The sequence below is a fragment of the Phalaenopsis equestris genome, unplaced genomic scaffold (assembly GCF_001263595.1).
Source record: "Phalaenopsis equestris unplaced genomic scaffold, ASM126359v1 Scaffold000405, whole genome shotgun sequence".
In the NCBI taxonomy this organism is placed as follows: domain Eukaryota; kingdom Viridiplantae; phylum Streptophyta; class Magnoliopsida; order Asparagales; family Orchidaceae; genus Phalaenopsis; species Phalaenopsis equestris.
The window spans coordinates 49,483-74,152 of NW_018164847.1; the positions used below are offsets into that span (position 1 = coordinate 49,483).

The 24,670-nt window shown below is 36.2% G+C and overlaps 1 protein-coding gene across 1 annotated transcript in view; it reads left to right on the top strand.

The window, feature by feature from the left end:
- The window catches only part of LOC110026947 (calmodulin-binding transcription activator 4-like), a 63,334-nt gene extending 45,032 nt beyond the window's left edge, over nucleotides 1–18,302 (top strand). Inside the window, exons 6-10 of the mRNA XM_020728180.1 lie at nucleotides 9,092–9,545; nucleotides 14,137–14,369; nucleotides 15,225–15,333; nucleotides 15,441–15,712; nucleotides 17,610–18,302. Coding sequence (XP_020583839.1) covers nucleotides 9,092–9,545; nucleotides 14,137–14,369; nucleotides 15,225–15,333; nucleotides 15,441–15,712; nucleotides 17,610–18,302 — 1,761 coding nt within the window. The remainder of the gene's footprint in view (nucleotides 1–9,091; nucleotides 9,546–14,136; nucleotides 14,370–15,224; nucleotides 15,334–15,440; nucleotides 15,713–17,609) is intronic.
- The last annotated feature ends 6,368 nt before the right edge of the window (nucleotides 18,303–24,670 follow it).

The window sequence follows — 24,670 nt, forward strand, 5'->3', positions numbered from 1 at the left end:
TGTTAGGGTCGGTGAGAATGAGAAGGAATGACGGCAGGCATGGGCGGGGACTGTGTGGGACTGCAGGACAACAAAAGGAGGGTTGTCTTGGGGTTGCGGTAGCAAGACGAATGGTTGGACAACGAGGAACTGCAGGAAGAACAACAAAAGAGTTGTTGTCAGGGCATCTATAGCAAGGAGGAATGTGTGATAGTGAAGCAGGAGGGATGCAGAGGAGTTGGAAAATGAAAAATATCACCTCGGGAATGAGATACAACCAAAGCACCACTCGACTCTTGGAAGACAATCTCTGCCATGAAACGAGATACAGACGAAGCACCACTCACCCTTGAAATACAACCCTGAAAGGGAAAACATGGGACGTCGGCTGTTGTCTTTACAGACACAATCCAAAACTAAAAACTTAAAATACGAAAAAAAAATCTATAAGCCTAGGGTAAATAGGAGTGGACCTCACTCCAAACATGAGAGAAATCTCTACTTGGAAGGACTGGCCGGTCCTTCCCATGCTTAGACCAAACGGTCCAAAGCCGGAAATTGTCATGCCCCATGTGGAGACGTGATCCCGCGTCTGCTTTGTATGCAGAAGACGCCCCACATCATTGACGTTCGTCTGTCTATCTACAATTTTAGTTGATTAGTCATGTGGATAGGTTACAGTGCCGTAATTATTTGTACATCCAAACTCTTCTATAGTCCCTTCAGCAAACGGATTTGCAAAATTTTGGTCCTTATTTTGTGAAGGTTGTTCTCCAAGAGCAATTTTGATGATCTCATGAGGACGACCAAAACAATTAGAATATTTTGCCTGAAAGAATTCTGTGAACGCAACACATTGATTATGTACATCTAGTGATAGTAATACAATTCAGAAACATCCATATGCAATGATATAATCATAAAATTTTGCTCATCACATAGATTATGTTAAGAAAAAAGCTAATCAACCTTGAAATTCCATTCTTACGGATTACCCATTCTATTGATTATTGAATGAGCATAAGATAATAATAATGAAGAAGAAATATAACAAATGGAAATTTATGAATTAAATGCTTTATTATGCTCGATATTTCTATGTGATGGAGTTGTAGATGTCAACAAATGTCATTTAAGATTATCGTAATTGATGAAATTTGCTCTAATGTTCTATAAAAGCTGTATATTCCTTCTACTATTAATGGTGACCAAAGGAAGTGTAATATTCAAAATTTTGAAAATTTTATAAAAAAATTATACTGCATTTTTTGCATCTTACTAAAATGTTTAAAATTAAATTTTTATATTTTGTTAGATGTATATATATAGCTTTAAGTAGCCGAAGGATAAGCAAAGAGGAAGAGGAAAAAAAGAAAGAGGAAACAAGTTAAGGACTTTGTCACACCTCTTGAATGCACCTTTTGTTTGATCAAATAACATAACAGAGGTGTGCACAACCTTGTTGACTGATAAAAGTCATTTATTGAGCAACATGAACAAAGCATATAAGATAAATTTCTAACTCACAAGAATCTAATTAGCAACACAACTAAATTTTACGGAAATATTTTTATTCATTTAACTACAGAGCTTCCAACAAGCATTAAAATTTATTCATTTAGCATCAAAAACATATTCATCATATTAATCATGCTTTATCTTATATAAAAATTAAACATGAAAGTAATTGATAATAGATCAAAACACGAGTCTTACTCTTCCTCCACCATGTTTTTTCCTTTATCTGACATAAGGTTCAACGTAATGTCTGTTGAGTTTAAAAGTTTAGCAGGAAAGAAAACTCTATTATAGAATTCAAATACTTTAAGAATTTAAAATAAAGTTGCATCATTAGTTAGTGTAATATTTTGAAATTATGATAAAAAGAATTTACTTGAGTGGTAACTGGTCCAACAATAGAGGGACATTTAACCGAAAGAAACCACTATTGCATGATTGAGATAACAATATTATTAATATTTTTTTTTTTGGCGTAAAAATGATATCATGCGATTTTAATCTTCTCCTAAAGCTAATTTTTTTTTTCACTTCAATCATTACTTAATATAGAAGGGAATATCTTCTATCTGCTTTAGATTATATTGGATGTGTGGGGTCAGATTCATTGGTCATAATATATTGCTCTTATTTTTTGCCCTTATCTATACATATATTATAAGCAAGTTAGCTTGAGGATTCATTTTTTTTATATGGGCTCAATAAGGCCTCATTTTTTGCTATTGGCTTTCATATATTATATTATTTTATATGCTATTGGCTGTCAATCAAAGCTTCATAATTTTGCTCTTCGATGATCTTTTTTCTTTAAGTTATTTTTGCTTGTCAAATATTGATGGCAGTATAGAATCTATGCCATGATCTTTCCTTTTTTTTTTCCGCACCTGGGTGGTACTGGAATCTAATCTTACACATTGTTTGGGACATTGTTAATTGTCACATTGTAACTAAAGAATTATTTGATGAAAAAAGTTGCTATTTCATTCAATAGATGTGTTTAAATAGATGTTACATTGTTTAAAAAATAAATCCAATAAAACTCTCTAATTACACAACGTAATAAAACACTCTAATTACACATAACTCACAACAGTCCCGCTCAAGGTGGGCGAAATATTCACTAAGCTTATCTTGTCACATAATCTAGCTAACTCCACTGAACTAAGTCCTTTAGTGAAGCAATCAACCACCTGCTCTCTAGTAGCTACATAACTTAGTTCTAACAATATGTTATGCGGCTTGTCCTTGATGAAGAACTTATCAATCTCCATGTTTAGTTCTATCGTGTTGCAGCGGGTTCTTAGCAATGTTTCTTAGCAATGTTGATCTCGCCGACTTGTTGTCACACCACAACTTCATTTGAGTTCCCTGATTCACTTTGAGTTCAACCAACAAGGCTTTCAACCACATCATCTTAGCAACTCCTAATGTCATGGCTCTATATTCTGCCTCTGCTATAGATTTTACTGCAACTGACTGTTTCTTTCTCTTCCATGAGACCAAGTTGCCACCTACAAACATCCAATTTCTTGATGTGGATCATCTGTCATCTGCACAATTTGCCCATTCAGAATCACAAAAGCCTTCAATATTTACAGGCCCATTCTTCATGAATATCAACCCTTTCCCTGATGCACTCTTCAGATACCTCAAAATCTGATAGACTGTATTTATATGACTCTTCCTTGGTTCATGTATGTAACGACTCACCACACTTACTGCAAAAGAGATATCAGGTCGAGTATGACACAAATAGAGATATCACTCACGATCAATTGATTCACCTGCCTCTGTATTGAACTTGACTTTCTGATTAGTTAGAGAGACTGCAGGTTTTCCTCCTTGCATATCCGTCTCCGTGAAAAGATTCAGTGCATACTTTCTCTGGGATAGGAACATCATCTCTGGTCCATGGGTCACTTTAATCCCAAGAAAGTATCTTAACTGTCCCAGTTCTTTTACCTAAAATTGCTTTACCAATCTTCCCTTCTGTTGAACAATTTGTCTCATCATCATCAATGATAATTATGTTATCCACATACACAACAAGTATGGTAGTGTGACATTTATGTTGTCGAAAGAACACCGTGTGGTCTGCATTGATTTGCTGATCTTCCATTAGCTACCATCACCATTCTAAACTTGTCAAACCAGGCTCGAGAATACTGCTTCAAGCAATACAATAACTTCCTGAGCCTACACCTTGCTCACTGTCTGGAATGTACTGAATCCTGGTGGTATCTGCATATATACCTTCTCCAGTAACTCCCCATGTAGAAAAGCATTCTTCCATCCAGTTGGTGGAGTTTCTATCCACCATTCATTGTCATAGAAGCTAGTGTTCTCACCGTGCTTATCTTTGCAAATGGTGCAAATGTTTTATCGTAGTCAATGTTATACATTTGACTTTAACTTTTTTCCACTAGCCGTGTTTTAAACCTTTCCACCTTCCCTTATGGAGTTACTTTACCATGAAGATCGACTTGCTTTCAACTGCCTTCTTCCTTACTGGTAGTGGTACAATCTCTTATGTTCGATTTTTATAAAGAGCTCAAAGCTCTTCATGCATTGCTGCTTTTCACTTGAAATTTTCTTTCGCAACCTGCCAACATTTGGGTATAGAGACAGTCTAATAATGCAATGAATGCTTCATGCAATGATGAGATGTCAGAATAATAAATAAAGTTCATAATATCAAGTTTCCACCCAAAATGATCAGGAGGATGTCTCTCATCATTGCGAGAGGTCCTCCTTAACGTCGGGGAGGGGTAGGAGTGGACGAAGGAGGAATAGTATTACCTAGGAGTTTTGAATCAAAATGGATGATGTATGTGTCTCAAGAGTTGGGAAAGACCGAGACAAGACACTTATTGGCATTGCAGACTCTATTCCCTCAATTTGCTTTTTTTTCTCCGTGTATACATTCTTAGCTAACCTTTAGTCTAAATCTCACTAGCTCTAGGTTCATTCTCCTTGTTTTCGTCTCCCAAGTTGATTCATCCTACATCATTGGACATGACATTGATCCCACTTGCACCACTCCATCACCATTACTACTCACTCTCTCTTACCTTATATCTTCAATGTCGATTGAGTCACCGAAGGGTGAATTCACCTCCAGAGTATAGCATGACTTAAACTCTTTGAATGACACATCCATACTCACAAAGAGACTCTTCGCAAATTCCAGTAGGCATAACTTTTATGAGTAGCAGAATAACCCACAAACGCACATTTCACAGCTCTATGATTAAATTTTTCTATAGATAGTCTGTTGTCTTTCACAAAGCATACACATCCAAATACCTTCAATGGAAGGATCCCACTATTGTTGTCTTTCAACATCTGCCAATGAAACATCCACTTCAGCACTCTTGAGAGTATTTTGTTAATCACTTGAGTAGCTGTCAACACTGCTTGCTCCCATAAGTGTTGTTGGACATTTAGTGTTATTATCAAGCTCCGAGCTACCTCTAGAAGATGCTGATTTATCCTCTCTGCTATTTCATTCTGTGTTGGTGTGTATATGCATATGGTTTGGTGTTGTATCCCTTGAGCTGACAGGTAATTCTCAAATGTTTTGTTGATATATTCTGTTCCATTATCAGATCTTAGTGCCTTCACAACTACCTCATATTGTGTCTGGATTTCCTTGTAAAAATTTTTAAAGCAAGAAAACACCTTTCTCTTCTGTTTCATCATTTATATCCAGGTAACATGAGAAAAAAATCAATAAACGTAACAAATTAACGAGTTCTTTATAGAACTAGTAGGATAAGGTCGCCATACATCACAATGTATCAAATCAAACATGCCAGAGGTTCTATTCCCAAAACTGACATAAGAACTCCTAGTGAGTTTGCCAACCTCACAAGCATCACTCATCGGTTTCTCCTTATTTGCCTTTTCATACAAACAACTCAATAGGTTGAATGAAGAGTGTTTCATGCGTCTGTGATGTAGTAGCAATACATCATCCACACTCCTCGTAGATCCTCCTACTCTAGCATTCTCAACCATGGATGCGAAGGCTGAGTCCATCCTCTCTCTATCCAAGTACTAGAGTCCACCATGTCATGTGTCAGTTTCAAGTTTTTGGTCACCCCTTCTCTTAAAAGATCTCCTTTGGAATATCAAATAAAACAATACATTTTAGTTGGAGTATAATGACACTAATGGATAAAATGTTTGCTAGAAAGGAAATAACATGCAGAATATTTGACAAAGTCATAGAATTGGTACACCTCACTGTACCTTTACCACCCGCAAGCCGCGTTGTGCTATCAACAGTCTGAATGCTCTTTAGAACTGTTAGGTGAATATAAAAAGAGAATTCACCAGCGACACCTGTCACATTTTGAGATGAACCAAAATCTACTATTCATTCTGGTGAACTTGTGGTGGATATAAAGGTAAGAGCATGTGTATCACGAGCACCTTTGACTGAGTGAGCATGACTAACAGTGTTTCTTTTGGATGATGATAAGATGGATGCATCCCCACTAACATCACATGCTGCTCTCTGTTTTTTTTTTTCAACTTCTCTAGTAAATTGTGATTCTCATCTGTAAATTTCACTCATGTCTCTCCCTTATTCTTAACTATCATTAGACTTGCCTCGTAGCCCCTTCTTTTACCCCTTTGGCCCCCACGATTACGATCACAACTTCTAGACTGTCCATGTTCCCCATCTCTCTCTCCTTGGATAGTTTAGGCATGTCTTGCTCAGGTGTCCCACTTTTATGTAGTTGTAGCTTCAACAGGTTTCTCTTTGAGCAGCTATCCTACCTGAGCTCAAGGCAGCCCAAGCTGACCGCATTTTTGGAAGTCCACTCGGCTGAGCCGGAACATGTGCTGAGGTAGTGACTCTCGTCGAGACACTAGCTCCTTATATGAGCCCGACTAAGACCTTCATAACTTGATGATCCATCTTCCCTAGAAGTTTCAATCCTTTACCTCCCATAATAATTTTGTCACCTGACATCCTCAATCACAAGGATCCAAATTTACATCACAAAGATGAAAGCGAGGTAACAATGGAAGTCCCACAACAGAAGCCCTCTCGCTCGGACAAGGCAAAACAGATCTTGATACAGGCACTGCTTTTCTCTGACACCCTCTCGCGACATAGCAATTTTGAAAGTCCTAATCCTCTTTGTTGCCTTTCCTGTTCACGCAAACCAAACGCACAACCGTCAGTCTTCCTTTTCTGTCACACTCCGCCTCCTCTATTCACGAAATCAACGCCAGAAACACCTTCCTTGTACAGTGCTACACCACCACTCTTTTTCCGCGCGGTCTGTCTCACGCACGACAGGAATTCCGAGACTCTTAGCCCACACAGTTCTGCGATCCTTCTTCCTCATTGTACCGCGATTCTTTCTTCCCAAGTCCGCGCAAAGTCTCCAAGCCTCTCTTCCTTAGCTTTGCACAGAGTCACCGCAACCTTCTTGCCTAAAGCCTTCGCCTTCCTTTGCTCACACGTCGAGTGCTAGCGAGGGAAGCAATGTGGGAATCGCAACACACAAGGAATTACAGCTCTCAAAGAATCGAACCTGCCTGCCACTCGATCTGAACTCCTTGCTCCACCGCTAGCGACGTGCAAGCCTCGCCGCTTATTTCTTGTTAACGAGGGAAAAATATTACATCAGTACTACGCACGTAAAAATACCGTGCGTAGCCAATAAAATCACGCCACGCGCGACGGGAGAAAAAACGGCGCAGTAACACGAGGAATATTCCCTCCCGTGTTATTCATGTGTTATTGATGTGTTATTCTGTTATTATAACTTCAAGAATATTCTCAAGATGCAATAACCCATGAATAACACACAATAACACTTGAATAACACGGGGAATATTCCCGAAAAAAAAAACGGCGCAGTAACACGAGGAATATTCTTCCCCGTGTTATTCATGTGTTATTGTGTATTATTCATGTGTTATTGATGTGTTATTGTATTATTATAACACCAAAAATATTTCTAGGACACAATAATACATGAATAATACACAATAACACATGAATAACACGGAGGGGAATATTCCCCGTGTTACTGCGCCATTTTTTTCTCTGTCGAGCAGGGTATCATGATTCCCCGTGTTACTGCGCCGTTTTTTTTCTCTGTCGAGCAGGGTATCGTGGCGTTATTTCATTGGCTACGCATGTTACTCTACGTGCACAGTACTGATGTAATATTTTTTCATTAACGAGATCCCATAATGAATTATTTAATGAAAAAATTTGCTATTTTATTAATATGTGTTTAAATAGGTGTTACAATGTTTAACAAATAAACCCAAAAAAACCCTCTAATTACACAACCTAATAAAATCCTCTAATTACACACAGCTCACAACAGTAACATCTAAATTACTTGTAATGAACCAGTACGTGGGACACTTGGCGGACAAACCTAGTTGGAAGCTTAATTTATATATTTTCATATTTTAGCATTATATATACCATAACGCATGTTTTGTACTCATATGCCTCCTCTTTTGACCTTACAACTGAAGTTGTTATAATTGATTGTGTTAAAAGCTGTTAGATTGAGTACACTTACGTAAAAGTATCTTAATATAATTTTAAATGGCAAACCCGATGCACTAGTTCACCATTCTGCGGGCAATATATAGGTGAAATATGTATCCTTATCCAAGCATTTCTAAAGTGCTATTTGATTTATGTGAACTCGTAACTTACAGTTCTCAATGGGGAACATAGTTTCCAGGCTTCATGTGGGTTATATATCCTGTAGTAGTTACTGAAGGGATTTCCATAAAGCCTAAACTTTATGTGGTGGATTAAGGGTTTGTTTGGAGCAGCTTTTTGTCTACGTTGCATTTAGACTGCCACGACCGTTTTATTTGGAGAACCTTTTTCTAGAATTTTTTGTAACTTGACCCGTTAACATGTGGTGGCAGTAAGAAAGTTGATTTTGACTTTTTAGAAAAATATTTTTTTTTCATATCCTCCACAACTTTCTATGTTGTTTTCTGCACCACAGCAACCACCTTTACAAAATGGCACAGCTGCCCCAACCAGAGCCAACCGGATCTTAAGTCTCTGGCAAATACATTCTTACATGTAAATAATATTCACATTTGACATTTGTGCAGCTTGTTATTAGATTGACCTCTTGAAGCTTCCTTACTAGAAGGACCAAAGAAGACTCCTTTGGTGAAAGGTTTAAATTAGATTGCATGATTTGGGAGGAAGGTCGCATGCTTACTGGTACCATGCAAGCTGTTCAATATGATAATAGCCAAGCCTGACTACTTAGAAATGCAGACGGTGCTATCAGTTGGATTGGGTCAATAATCCTGGTCTCAAGTTGCTGATATAAGAATGCTGATGATGTTAATGATGATATTCCCTATATAATATTCTTTTGTTTTTTTGTTTTTGTTTTTATTGATATAGTTCTATATGAATTCTAATTCATTTCTCTGTTGTTCATAATCGTATTAGATTAAATCCCTTTGGTCATATTTCTCTCTTTTCTTTTAGCCTATTGTTATTTTTCTGCTGTCATATCAGTGGTAATTTGATTGACGTTCTTGCATCTTTGCTTCCTAATTCTTCTGTCAGGGAAGTTCTCTGCCTCCACTCTCGCAGCAAGCAAAAGAACAATTACCTTCCCTAAGTGTGAGTTTCAATGTCAATAACAGTCAGTTTCAAGGGCTACATTCGGGTTTTGGTGAAGCATATGATTCTTATCAATGCTCTGAAAGTTCACTTTCGGGAGAAGTTAATTCTAAATATTTTGGAAAAAAATTGGACGCGAACTGCTTGAATATGATCAATATATCTGAAAATTCTGATCTATCGTTACAGTCAGAGGTCGATCATGCATTACTTAAGCTTGCTGAGCAGTTGAGCTTGGACAAATGTGATAATAAATTTGAAGATTTGTTGCCTGCCAATACCAACGAGTATGAGAAACATGAAAATCTAGCATTCCTGGATAATGAAAATGGGAGTTCCTTTCACGAGTTTCAAGAAAGCTTAATTCCAGAAAGGGAGTGCTCAGCGTGTGATCAAGGTAAAAATTTTTCTGAAAGTCAATGCTTAGCACAATGTAAAATCAGTTTGATGTTTGTTGTATTTTGAATTGCATAGGCAATAATCCAGTTTCATCTTGATAAATACGTCTAGTTTTTTCTTTCTCTAAATTAATGATGAAAGCATGCTTTGATGCAGTGCATGATATTTTTGTTTTATTTCCACAGTTATTGTAACCTGAAGCATTATAGTTAGCTGCTTCTTTATGTTTCTAAGACAACTGGTAAGTAAGGACTCTAAGTGGTATCATTGACATAAGAAATGAATCTAGCGGGAAGATATTGGGGAATGGGAAACGGCGAATAATATGTGACTTTTATGGACGTTGGAAGGGCGAAACAGTGGGTCGGCTGCTGTACCGGAGGAAGGACAGCAAAGGAGTGGACGGATGGTGGCTCAGATGATGGCATGTGGAAATCAGGGAGGTTCCACCCCCTGTTCTTTTCAACATATAGATTCATCATTTGATAATAATAAAAAAATGCCACTTCCTAATCAGCTAAAATAAGGTGAAAAAGTCTTCAAGTAACATAAACCAAAAGCCAAAGTCCCAACCAAGTCATGCTTCACATTTGTGCGGATGTCCAGGCAAGCATCCAATTTAGGATTTCTTATGTTTCAGACTCATCGAAGCTATCCCTTTTATGATCGGATGATGTCTGAGCAACTTTGGCAATGGTTGAGACGATTTTTGCTCGAATCACACATGTCGTGCAAACAACCCATTATTTTCACCATGCTTGCTTATTTCGATCGTGGAAGACTTATCTTTAGGCAATTTTGACATTTCAAACGTGCTTGCATCGTCCATTTCGCATTTGAAGGTTAGTTGAGCAACTTGGACGGCAATTGAATACTTTTGGGTCAAAATCTCACACATCGCAATAGCTGCTTGTCATTTTCTCTGTATTTTCTCCTTTTGGTCATGGAAGGCTCCTCAGATAATTTTGATGCTCTGAACGCAATGACGGAATCCATTTTTCGATCGAAAATCGTTGAGCAAAATTTGATGACAGTTGATAGAACTCGAGTCTAAATCACGCACGTCGCATTGGCAACCTATCAATTTCATTATGCTTGCTTCTTTAGATCGTAAGGACCTCTCTTTAGGCAATTTTGATATTACGGATGTGCTTGTGCAGTTTATTTTGCGAATGGGGGTCACGTAGATTAAAAGACTAGAAGCAAGTTAAATTAAAAGACTAGAAGCAAGATTGAGATGGACAATTGTGCAACAGAAGAAGAGATTAACTGAGATAATGTTAAGGTTTAATTCCTTTTTATAAATTTATTAAATGGAAATTTCAATTGTATGACATCTAATTGTTATTAAAAATATAAATCAAGATTTATAGACAGAAGAACATTCAGATTGGAGAAGGAAGAAAGTTTGTGACATTAATAAAGTTACGTGTTTATTTAGAAACTCACTTGTAGACAATTAAATTATGAGTTATTAATTATTAAATAAGTTTATTGCTAATTAAACTAACCAAGGAGCAGTGGAAGGATATTTGGATTGGAAATCAAGGAGGTTGGTCACATCAATCAAGTTAGGATTTTCCTATTTAAACCAAGATAATGCTTAAATTCAATTAAAGTAATATTTATTATGTATTATTTTATAAATTAATTTAAGGAATCAAATTTAAGATAGCATAAGTTAAAGGATTTGAAGAAATCATTTTATAAGGTGAAATCAATGTGGTAAATATTGTTTTGTTTTCATTTAATTTAATTTAATTTATTTTAAAAATATTTCATTGGTTTGTACACCTTAGAAGCCCTTTTATAATTGAAAGAAAAGTGAAAAAAATGTCTTTTATGATTTTGGCCTTCCTAGGGTCAAAATTAGGGTTAAAATTGGTATTTATATACCGATTTTTTTTTCATTTTAATTTTATATTTAGGTTTTATGTTTATTTAATTAATATTATATTATTAATTCAAAAATTATCAGAATTATTTAATATTTTCAGTTTTCATTTTATATTTAACTATTATTGTTATTCTTATTATTATTTTAAGTTAAAAACACTTAAAATGCTAGCAAATACTTAACAAAATATTAATAAACCTAAATACAAATAAGTTTTCCCAAACAATAAATAAAAATATGAAAACAACTAAAAAATAATTATAAAAAAAGACATAATACGCCATCAACAAATTTTTATCCCTTGGATCAGGTTCCTCCTGTCCTTTCGTTTGGCTGTATTTCCGTTCGATTGACTCAGAGTTCTGACCGAAAGTAAACAACGCTTAGTGTCTTCTTCTTTTGACTATTTCAATGTAGTCTTTTGGTGAACATTAAGCGAGATGTGTCGAAGTTTCTCGAGATTTGTGCGGTCACATTTTTTATGTGCAATATGATTAAGTGGAATAGCTAGTGAAAAGTTGTGAAAAGAATATTATTATTATTATTTTTAAAAATATGTTATGCAAGGATGATAAAAATTTATGTCATGGATAGAGATTCGTGGCATATATAAAAATTTGTTGATTGCGTTTTTTTTTAATATTTTTTTTACTGTTTTCATATTTTTATTTATTGTTAAGGATATTTTATTTGTATTTAGGTTTATTAATATTTTATTAAAAATTTGTTAGTATTTTTATGGGTTTTTAACTTATAATTATAATAATAATAATAATAATAGTTAAATAAAAAAAAAAGAAAACCAAAAATATGAAATAACTTAAATAATTTTTGAATTAATAATAATATGAATTATTAAATAAAAAAATAAAACCAAAAATATAAAATTAAAATTATAAATATCTGTCTATAAATTCCATTTTTACCCTTAGGAAGGCCAAAATCTATATTTATATACCAATTCTTCCTCTTCTATTAAATTTTTTTAAAGCTTCTGTTTCCTTGTAGAGAATATTTAATCACGTCGTTTCTTAAAAATTCCCAATTCTACTAACAAGAATTCTATGATAGTGAACTTTTCTAGGATTTAGCTTCCGACATAGTTTTTAGTGATGCCTTTGTTATTATTTACCTAAATCCACATTAGATAGTCCGGATCTTAAATAAAATTACTCTTTTCTGCGAACAAAAAGTGGCAAAAATTAAACATTTGCATCACTAAACCATCAAAACGTTTTAAAAACTTTTTTCTCAATTATGGTTCATATTCTGTTTCACAAAAACAGCTTTTCTAAATCAAATTTTATGAAAAATAAGGTAAATGTTTTTCGTTTTTTCAAACATACTTTGCTTTTTATTGGTTGGTTCTTTTACCATACAAACAATAAATAAGTTGACCTAAACTAAGTACATAAAGTGAATAAATGATCAATATATCAATTTTTCAAAACTCGTCTAGTATCAGGGCCTAAACAACTCATGCGTGACACAACTCCAAATTTCTGACAAGACCAGATCTGCTAAGTTTAGAATCATTAGAATGAGGATTTAGAATTTATGTGAGAGTTATTGGAAGTAAAAGAGGTAAATCAAAGATAAAATACCCAGAAATAATGAAAATGTATGTTTGTAAATCAGAGTTAATTACACATGCAAAACCAAATTGGAATGATTGGAGTAGAACTCATAAAACTAAATGAAAAATTGTTGGGACAGGACATTATGATGCTGACCCTTATGCCTAGATTATTTTTTCTACTTGCTCCATTTTATCTCGAATCCACTGTTTTTCATTCAATTGTTTCCTTTAGGTGCTACTATCCATCTCAATAGCATTTGTACAAAATATTTTGAAAAGCAACTGACATCTTTATATGTACCCTTTTGACAATTTCTATTGTGGGGTCATTGCATTTTCCATCTGTATGGCCATATACAAAACTACAGGAAGAAAGGTAGCATTATGGATCCAAATAGTACCTTTTTTTCCTATGATTTTTTTACTTGTTTGAGTTTGGAAAATTTCGGCAACATTTGAGCTTTCCAATAAAATAACTGATTGTCACAATGTATTTATTAATTTATGCACTCAAGAGCTTTTTATGGGAAGAATAATATATAGAAAGAGGTATATTTGCAATTGTTGTGTAATTTAAATGGATAATTCGGTTATTTTCCATTCCCGATGCGCTGAGCTATGATTAGTTTTCCTGTGTTTTGATTTGGAGGTTATGAGCTTTAGTCAAAGAGAAAAACTTCTATGCCAATACTGAGGCTTCATGCATCAGGACTTAAGAATAAGTTTGCTTTTAGGTAAATGTGCAGCTCTTAATTTTATTCCAAATGCGCACTGAGGAATCATTGTTCTTGTTTACTAATGTTCGCATAAATTTAAAAAAATTATGCTACTTTAGTAAATCTATTCCAAAGCCTGTCTGACTAGATTATTGGAATGAGTTGAATGATGTCCAGCACGGTCTCCTTGTTTTTTTTGAATATATAATGACTTATGCCTCTTCGACGCAACTGCCTGTATTAATTATGATATTTTTAAATAGAAGAATTTTGCGGCTCTTAATTTTGCCAGTACTCTGGTTCAATTTCCTAACCAAATTTTAGCTCTCGAGTTTTAGCTGCAGATATTCCTCAAATCTTTCAATATGATTTAGTAACCATTTGTGTAATTTCCTAGGTGTTTATGGAAATCAGAACAGCCAATCGTTGGGTTTTCATTGTAGAATTTCCAGAAAAATCTCTCCTTCATGGAATGATATGTTGGAACTTAGTTCCAGTTCTACAGTAATAAATGCTGATGTAAGAGCTTCAGATTTAATGGCTGTTTCTTCAGTGCCGGAGCCTTCCTTGTATTCATGTAATGCAACTATAACTGATCATTGTGGTGGGAGTGAACTGAAGCATAAAAGCGTGAGATTCCAGATGTTTTATATATCATTAATCAATAGTTGCAAGCTTTTTATCGTAGCATTTATTTACCTTCTTGGTTGGTTCTCTTTAAGTGCTAACTTTGAAACTTTAGTAATCATTTTCTTATTGTATAATATTAAAGTTAGTTTGATTAAAAAAAATGCTTTTTATTGTAACATCTAATTACCGCCAACAATCTTTTCTCTTATCGTCATTAATTAAGCAATAAATTCTCATATTCTAACTTTGCTATGATTGAAGTATCATCTAAACCTTATTATAGATGCTGCTATGTTGTAAGGACATGGATGATAAAAATTTTCAGTACATATATTTTGTGAAATGTTTTTAAAGTTTCTATTTTATTATTATTATTTTCTATTTTCATGCTATGGAGTGTAGTTTTCTGGGCGTGAAAATGTAACTACTATTTAAAGGGCCTTCAACGTTTTCTTAACTTGCATTTGCCCATAACACCAAATATGCTTTGATCCTTGCACTTAGAAATAGATGTCTCTAGATTTTTCTCATTAGAATCAGGTGAAATAGAACCTCTTGAATTTAGAAATACTTGGGACTCTTTTTGCCATAACTATCATCATCCCAAAAACTATTATGTTAAGGAATAATGGATGGGACCTTAGCACTAAAGTTTTTTCGCCATCTCTAATGGTGAACCTAACTGCTGAGGCGTATCAAATTTGTTTGGAACTTATGTAATTTGAAATTCATACTCTACGATTATATTGGAAAGATGATCCAGAACTCAGGTAAGTTATTTACTCATTTTCTTAGTTAACTACTCAAAACTTTTATATAATGTATTAAATATCTTGATCTGAGCTTATTTTGTAGAATTTTCAGCAATTTTCTTCGGAAGAGGAGGGCATATTTGGTGTTCCAATTGATTGGTTGGAACAGTGTAGTTTGCGGCAGCCAAACCATTCAGAGAAAAATGAAGAAAGTATGTCTGGTGGAAGTTACTTTGAGCTCACAGTTATTTGCAGCTAAAAAATTTCTCTTAGGCTCAGTTAGTTTGAGTTGCCTAATTCAGTTGTTGTCTGGTAGCAGGTGTGCTGTGTTCTGCTGCAGGCACAATCAATGCTGAATCCAACTCTGAAGTGGTGACTACTCGAAAGGAAAGCCACATCGAGTGGACGGGTAGTCTAGAATTACGTCTTGAAGAAAATGCATATTCTTCTGATTTGCTCGGGATGTGGTTTGATCAAGGTCAACATGGAACGTCGTTCGCAACAGAACCAAGTTTGACTGTGGCTCAGAAGCAACTATTCAGGATTAATGAAATCTCACCTGAATGGTCCTTTTCCTTCGAGAAAACCAAGGTGTGTCTATAACCTCATTAAGCTTGATTATCCCTCTATTTACCATCCGTTCATCTTTCTCTTTTTTTTCTCTCTTTTTATTTTTTTAGTTTCAGGCTCTAGTAAATTTTTAAAAGTTAATGCATATTTTTTACCTTAAAGCAGCCTAGTCTTTATGGCTTGATGTATCTAATTAAGCAAAGACACTGTTACAAACTACGCAATAAGATCTCAAAATGACTCCTATACATGTGCATTAATAGTTTCTTTTTTTTTTGAAGGGTGCATTTTGCATTACTAAAATAGAAAAAGACGTACAAGTGATACAAAAAGCAGCCAACTAGGCCAGAGCACAAGCGATACCGACCAAAGGGGGGTTAGTTATTGATTTCAACAATAGCAGTGGAAAGAACTGGAAAAAATAGTGAATAAGATGAAGAACAAGATAATGACTAAATTCCAACTTGGCTCTAATCCAGGATATAGCTGCAGGGCAAGATTTGGATGGAACGAAATCTCCCAGGAGTAGTCTAAAAACCCGTCCTCAGCCCATACAAATCAACCCCTATTTATAAAGGCTAGATTCTCCTAATTACAAGCATGTCATCCTAAAACATAAAGACACAAGTAACAAACTAAAACATATAAACTGAAATAAAATTCTAGCTCCAGCATCATTCTTCCTTGGTTTGTAAAGTTCCCTCATATTAAGCAATCTTAAAATTTGATTTGTAATGACCGCCAACTCGAAGACATTGAAAGTGATGGAGTCTCCCTAATCCCTAAGGGGTTTCTAGCTTCAATTATGAAATATCTCAATCCACTTGACATCAATTTCTTGAGAACCAGAACTAATAGGTACAATTCTTGCTATAAGATATTCAACTTGTCTCATATCATGTCCGGAATACAGTGACCAATTTTGTAAGCTTGGTTGTTGTCGAAGCAATGATGCATGATCCATATGATCGTGTATATCAGTCCGATGAGATGGTTGAGAGAAACAGAATCAACATATTGTTCATTTTGATCACTCTGCAAATTCTTTACAGCATGAGAATCTTCACCATCAGCTCTTCCGTCAACTGCATATTCATAATTTTTTACTTTGGAAAAATGGTCTCCCTTATGAGCATATCCATGATTAGAGGCCAAAAAATAGTCATCGTAAAATATGTTGTATACGAGTATTGACGATGATTCCAACGTTGAATCTTCAAACTCATCGAAACTTGAGGCTTCTTAATGAAATGGATTTTCATTCCCTTGTTCCACTGCCTCAAAATCATGTGCCACTGAGCGTTTTTTCGTATTTTTCTGCTCGACTCTGCAAGCCTTTCTTGCGTACGCTGTATAATTCACGCAAAAGATCCTCCATAGACAATTCTTGATTGGTTTTAGGCACATTCTTGTGTAGGGGTATGATGTTTTGTTGGAAAGTCGTAGAGGAAAGGAATGGGAGAATGCAGGAGTAGGACTGTCTTGAAGAACAAGAGGACAAAAACTGTCTCCTTCTGAAACCGAGTTTCAGCTGGAAAGCTCAAGATAGCTGGTTTGTCAGTTCCAAGAAGCTGAAATATCATCTCAGATTCTGGGAACAAAAACGCAGAAGAAGGCTGCAATCAAAATGAGACAACTGATGCCGTTGTTGGGAGATGGGAAATTTCATGAAATTTGAAAGAGGCGGCTTTTGACTGCGTGATTTTTTGACCTATTTTCTCTTTGTCCAACAAAGTTTTCTTACCAATATAAACAATATGGTTACATGCTCCACAGGTTAATGGCTCATTCATGCCATACTCAGTACAATATTTAGGCATTAATTTCATGAAACGGTTCATTTCTGTTCATTCAAACTGCTTTTCCTTTGTGAATTCAATTTGATGTACCAAGCTCTTCCATCAAATACTTTCTGCAGGTTCTTCTCGTAGGAAACTTTCTTTGCAATCCTTCATCTTATGCTTGGGCAGTCATGTTTGGTGACGTTGAAGTCCCTGCAGAAATTGTGCAACAGGGAGTCCTACGTTGTGAGGCTCCTGAACACACTTCAGGAAGGGTCACTCTATGTATAACATCTAAAAATAGGCAGCCTTGCAGTGAAGTACGGCAGTTTGAGTTTCGCACCAACCCTGCTACTAATTCAATGAAAACTTTGCAACATGTGAATTCAATCGAGAATTCAGAAGAGCTTTTATTGCTGATAAAACTTCTCCGTGTTCTTTTATGTCAACATCATGATTCTTCAGTTTCTAAAGGAGACGGCCAAACAGAAGCTGAGTACCACAGAAAGTTCAAAGCAGCGGAGGAAAAATGGCTTCAAATTATTGATCAGCTACAAGCTGGTTGTGAGATTTCATCAGGCACAATGGATTGGGTCCTTCTGGAACTAATAAAGGATAAGTTCCAGCAGTGGCAATTGTTCAAACTCAGTTCTAAAGAAGATGGAAATGTTCCGCTGTCCAAAGAGGAGCAAGAAATTATTCACCTGATTTCTGGTTTGGGGTATGAGTGGGCTTTAAATTTGTTACTCGATATTGGTGTTGGTGTTAATTTTCGAGATTTGAAAGGATGGACTGCGCTTCATTGGGCTGCACGCTTTGGAAGGTATTGAAAAGCTTATGACTTTTGGACTTTCTAATCCTCTTTTTTTTGTTTTTTTTTTACTTTTGACATTGCTATCTGTTAGAATAGAACCTAAGATAATTGTTAGTGATGCAAAGAGGGGTAAAAGTACCCATTATAGAATATACTAGTAGGGAAACAAATAAAAACAGAATAAAGAAATAAAAGAAAGACAATAACAACAAATAAAAGTAATTAATACAAAATTATGTATTAATAAATATTCTAATACTCTCCCTCAAGTTGAAGCATAGATGTCAGTCATGTTCAACTTGAATTTGAACTCATCGAATAGTGGCCAAAGAAGCTTCTTTGTGAGAATATCTGCCAACTGGCCATTAGATGATTTAAACGGAACATAAATTTCCCCGGACTCGAACTTTTCTTTAATAAAGTGATGGCCAATCTCAACATGCTTGGTGTGATCATGTTGGGCATGATTGTGAGCAGTGCTTATGGTAGACTTGTTAACACAAAACAACTGTAGGAGAGGGAAAAACGTCATACGTTGTTCATAGAGCATGATCCGTAACCAAAGAGCTTCACAAATTTTTAGGGACATGGATCAAAATTTGACTTCTGCACTGCTCCGAGCAACATACTGCTTCTTACTTTTCCACGTGATCAGGTTTCCTCACACAAATGAACAATATCCCGAGGTAGATCACCAATCATGAAAGGACCCGGCCCAATCCTCGTTTGTGTAAACTGTAATAGAACGGTAGGAGTGATGGGAAAAAAAAAATCCTGAGTCTGATGTCCCTTTCAAATTGTGGAGAATACAATGAACAGCTTGGAGGTAGTGCTCATAGGGATCGTGGATAAATTGACTGACTATCCCTACCATGTGACATATTTTGGGGCGCGTACCAGCAAGATAGATGAGTTTCCCTATCATACACTGATAGTGAGTCTTGTTTACAGAAATTACATTGGGAACATCAATAAGTTTTTCATTTGGATCCATCGGAACAGCTACTAGTTTGTTCTGGAGAAGATTGTTATTTGTCAAAATGTCAATCACATATTTCCATTGAGATGGACAAACACCTTGAGATGACCGAACAACTTCCATGCCTAAGAAATATCAGAGCAATTCTAAGTCCTTCATTCCAAAAGAAGCAACATACATATCTTTCAAAGACTCTAATGTTGGTAGATTATCACCTTTGAGAATAATATCGTCAATATAGAAAATAAGGATAACTGCATGGCCTATGGATGAATGCTAGAAGAAGAGAGTGTGGTCCGATTGAGTCTGAGTGAATTCATGGCCAACCACCACCTTTGTAAATTTCCCAAACCATGCCCATTGTAATTTCTTCAATCCATAGAAGGATTTTTTTGAAATAGTGCATTTGCATTACTATGTCAAAAAAGGTACAAAACTATGCATGTGTGCATCTAAGATGTACAAAAGTGAGATCTATCATCTGCAAGTATTGTAGAGAGTTCTCTATCATCATCTAGATGCATCAAAATAAAAGACCACTAAGGGCACACTTAGCACAAAAAATGAACGGTCCCATTACATTCACGGGGTCTATAAAGAAATAAAACTTGCACAAAGTTATAGAAAAAACAAAATCCGGCGCATCATGAGGGCGAAGATGCCAAGAGTTCCCATTCATTGATGCCCGCAAGAAGTTCATGATATTAGAGTCGTCGCCTTAAATAATGATACCGTTGCACTCAAACATCCATGGTTGGCAAGTATCTTTAAAAGCTTTGATGGCTTGGAGCTCCACTTGGGTACTATCCCAATGTTGAAAGAGGTGTCCGATGGCACTAAATCCAATGTCACGCTCATCACGAATGATATATCCCGCTCCTTCCATAGAGGGATTTTTGGAGTCTACATGCTTGCCCTTTAGAGGCAGTTGAGTCAAAGCCTCTAGGAAGAGTCATGCATACCTCCTCTGTAAAATCATCATTCAGGAAACATCAAACTGAAATAAGGGCCAATCCAGATTTACTGCAAGGGATAAGAGGACTCGAATGGTGTTTAATTTGGAAACTGTAGAAAATGTTTCCTCATAATCAACTCCATAAGTATGTGAGTACCCTTAGGCGACCAATCATACCTTATTGCGTTCAAAGGATCCATCAGATTTAAACTTGATGCTAAAAATCCATCGACATCACACTACTTTTTTGCCCCGAGGAAGATCAACAATATCCCAAGTATGGTTCCGCTAAAGAGCATTCATCTCGGTGACGGTAGCTTTCCAGGTTGGGTCTGCTAAAACAGCCTCAATAGTAGATGTAAGTTAAAGATTGGTCAGGGCTGTAGCAAATGCTATGTAGGTTGGAGATAATCTGCAAAGAGACATAATTTGCTAATGTGTAGAGAGAGTCTGCCTGATTGCGTACCTTACTGGACGAACTGACTTCTTCATTTGGTGGAGCAGTGTTGGGGATGTTGTACAGAGGGGATTCAGGGTCCAGCAAGGGGTTTGTGAGCTCCATAGTAGGTGTATCAGAACGAGTGCGTCAAGTGTAGACACGTAGAGTGGGTGGAACCAAAGGGACAAAGGACTCCTTGGTGGTAGGAGAAGTTGTTGGAACCAAAGGAATAGAGGGTTCCCCGATGGTAAGTGATGTGGGGGGAACATCCATAGGAGTAGGGTAAGGAACAGTGTCCAAGAACTCAAGCTCCCCCTCACTAGGGGCCGAGATAGGAAAATAGGGAACACTTTCAAAAAAGAAACATCAGCACTCATATTGATCTTATTTGTGGTAGAGTCAAGACACCGATACCTCTTTTGATTGGCTTTGTGGTAGGGTCAAGACACCGATACCTCTTTTGATTGGTTGAGTATCCAAGGAAAACACATTTTATGGACCACGGATTATGTTTACATCGAGTTGGGGCCATGTTCCGAACAAAGGTTGTGCACCCAAAATTTTGGGATCTAAAGTGGAGAGGAGCCGATTGTTAGGAATGCAAATCTTAAGATAGTTAAAGGGGTACGAAAGTTGTGAATTTTTATGAGAACTATAAGTATGAAATAAGTGACAGTAAGAATGACATCATTCCAGAAACTTTTTGGGACATTAGAGTGAAACATAATGAAGTGGATAACGTCGAAGACATGTTGATTTTCTCTCGGTTACTTCATTTTGTTGAGAAGTATCGGTACACGAATTATGATGAAGGATGCTCTTACTTACCAAGAATTTCCTAATATAGAGTTAAAAAATTCATTGTCATTATCAGTTCGAAGATCTTGAATAAGAGTTTTGAATTGGGACAAAATAAAGGCGTCCAAGTTTTGGAAAGTGACAACAGTTTCAGATTTATCTTTTAAAATGTAGACCATATCACCCGAGTATAGTCATCAATCAAAGTAAAGAACAATCGTCTATTGATGTAGTTAGGAGTGCGAGAGGGTCTCCAGAAATCACTGTGAATAAGAGAGAAAAGAGTGGAATATGCAATTGTGGGGTGGATAAGACACATGATGATGTTTGACTAACTGACAGGTTTTACATTTGAAATTAGAACGATTTTTATTAGTAAACACCAATAGATACAATTACTTTTGATACTGGAATTTATGATGATCCAAACGACAACGTAACAACATAATAAGACATTCAGTGGACTGAGATAAACTGCAACTACTGGGTGGAGTGTTCTCATTCTTTGTGCTTTTCTCTTGGAAGGAGTAGAGCCCGCCAACTTGCTTAGCAGTTCCAATCATCCTCTCCGAACAATGATCCTGAAAGATACAAACATCAGAAGAAAAGTGAACAACGCAATTAATGCATTTATCAGTTTACCGACGGATAAAATGATACATTTTAGCAGAGGTACATGTAACATAAATTCCATAGTTTGACTTATTTAAACAAGAGAACATTTACCAGCAATAGAATTTTGAGACCCTTCCGCAATTTTAGCAGTATCTTTCCCTGAACAAGGATAGTATGTTGAGAAGGTTTGAGAGCTTCCAGTCATGTGGTTCGTGGCACCATAATTAACTATCTATGGATTATAAGTGGTAAAAGAAGTGAGTGTCATAGGATTGGTACTTTGACGAACGTGGGAGTTCGACGGGTCGGAAAGAAAGAGTGGATTGGATCCAAACATCTTGATTAGTTGTCTCATTTGACTCTTAAGAGAATTGGGGGATCATGGATTGTTCTGGGTAAATGTTGGTTGTACCGTGTTGGATTCAGATGTCATAGTGAGACCAGGGCTGTCAAAATGACTCGTTGTGCGCGAACAGCTCGTGTTCGGCTCGTTAAGAAGTCCGTGTTCGTCTCGTTAATTTCTTTCGATAAGTTAATTTTCGTTCGATAAGTTAACGAGCCGAACACGAACTAAGATGTGTTCGTTCGTGTTCGGCTTGTTTTGGCTCGACATACTACTCATATATATATATATATATTAAGTAGTATTTAAAAAAATCAAATTGACTACAAAACTATAAAGGTTTATAATCAATTAAAATATTGATTAAGAAAATAAAATAAAAATTATTAAATTAGATTCAAATGATGTTTTAATATAAATAATAATTTTTAAATCTTGTTTAAACACTTATTGTCTTATGGCTATATGATTAGGGTTGTAAAATGACTCTTTGTTCGTGAACAGTTCGTGTTTGGCTCGTTAAGCAAACTCTGTTTGTCTCGTTTGCTAAGCAAATTTGAGCTCGAAATATAAACGAGCCGAACACGAGCTGAGCTTCCCTAAGTGAGACCCATGGCAGCGGAAGATTTGGTTGAAGGTTTGGATGCAAGTTTCCTGTGGAGCTTCCAACACTTGTCATGATTGTGATTGAGCCTGTGGCAGAATTCACAAGTGCAGTGACTAGCCCGAGGATGAGCACTATTAGATATTAAGACGAATGCTTTGATAGACAAAGTTGAAGTACCGAGCATGCCAATTTTTTGGCTATCTTCATAATGAATGTCAATGAAAGCGACGCTAGTAGAAGGGAGAAGATCTCAGCCAAGGATACGGCCCCATATTTCATCAAGATTTTTTTTTAGACTTGTCAGAAATTAGAACATTTGGTCCTTTTCTACAATTTTCTAGAAAAGATATAAGTCGGTCGGCGATTCCCAAGTGTAGTCATAATATATGTCGCATTTCAACTATAATGCAACTAGATCAATATGTTACTGGGTCACAATCCTAGATCCTTGTTTTGTCTCACAGATATTCTTAGATACCTCATAGAGTTGGCTAGAATTCCCCACATCTGAGTATGTATCATGGACTACAGTCCAGATGGAAGAAACATATATAATCGGCCAATCGAAGTCTTCATGGAGTTGATCAACCACGTCATGATCATGAAATTCTTTGCTTCTCAGACTCCATATGTTGGGTCAGTCTTTGGAGGTTCACGAATTATTCCAGTGAGATGATTGAATTTTCCCACGTCCTTTGATGAACAAAGATACAGATTAGGATCATTGGAGAAAGTTGTTGTCGTTTAGTTTATTTGTTGTGATCAAGAAGTTCATGTTATTTTCATATCCTCAGGTCTGCAGAGAAACGAATGTTGGAATTGATACTCCGTTGGAATCAAAAACACTTTCTGATGACAACTTAGTTTTAGAGGAGTCTGTCGTGGTTCCGATTGAGCCACATACGAGATGTTAGGTTGTTGAAACGTCGCAAGGTTTCGAATGCTAGAGGGAATGTATCTGGCCTCGGGAAGTGGTTATTGTTGGAAGAGATCTTCTGGTCGGTTGGACGAAGCTTCCTACCATCAAATCATGTATGCTGGAAGAAATTTCTTTTGGAGGCGGGAGATTGGATGGAGAATAGATCTGAAGCCTCCGTTGAAATCTCCATATGCTGGATAAAGAAATCTCCTTTGCCGCTTCCTTTGAAATCTGAAGAACTCAAGATGATGTTGGATAAGGATCTGCTAAAGCAGGAACCCGCAGAAGCAGGAGACGGGATGTTGAAATATAAACTTGGTTTTAGTTATTTAAATAAAACTTAATTTCTAGAATATGTGGTAGGTATGAAATTATTGTGTAGTAGGTGTGGTAAGTGTGGTAGGTGTGGAATTATTTGTAACTATTGGATTGAAATTGTGGTGGCACAATCCTAGCCATTAATTTAGGAGGTGTCACTAGTATAAATAGGAGTTGAGTCTTTGAGTTTGTATCAAGCCAAGTTAAGGTGATAAATAAGAGTGAAGCTTCTTCCATAAATTTTTTAGCATTTGTCGTATCCTAAAAGCTTCTCCATTCCAACAAAGTGGTATAAGAGCCTAAAAGTTCCATTACAGAGCAATGGCAAATGGTGACATGGTTTCGTTCCAAGTCCCGATACTTAAGGAAAGCATCTACGACAATTGGAGTATCAAGATGAAGGCACTCCTT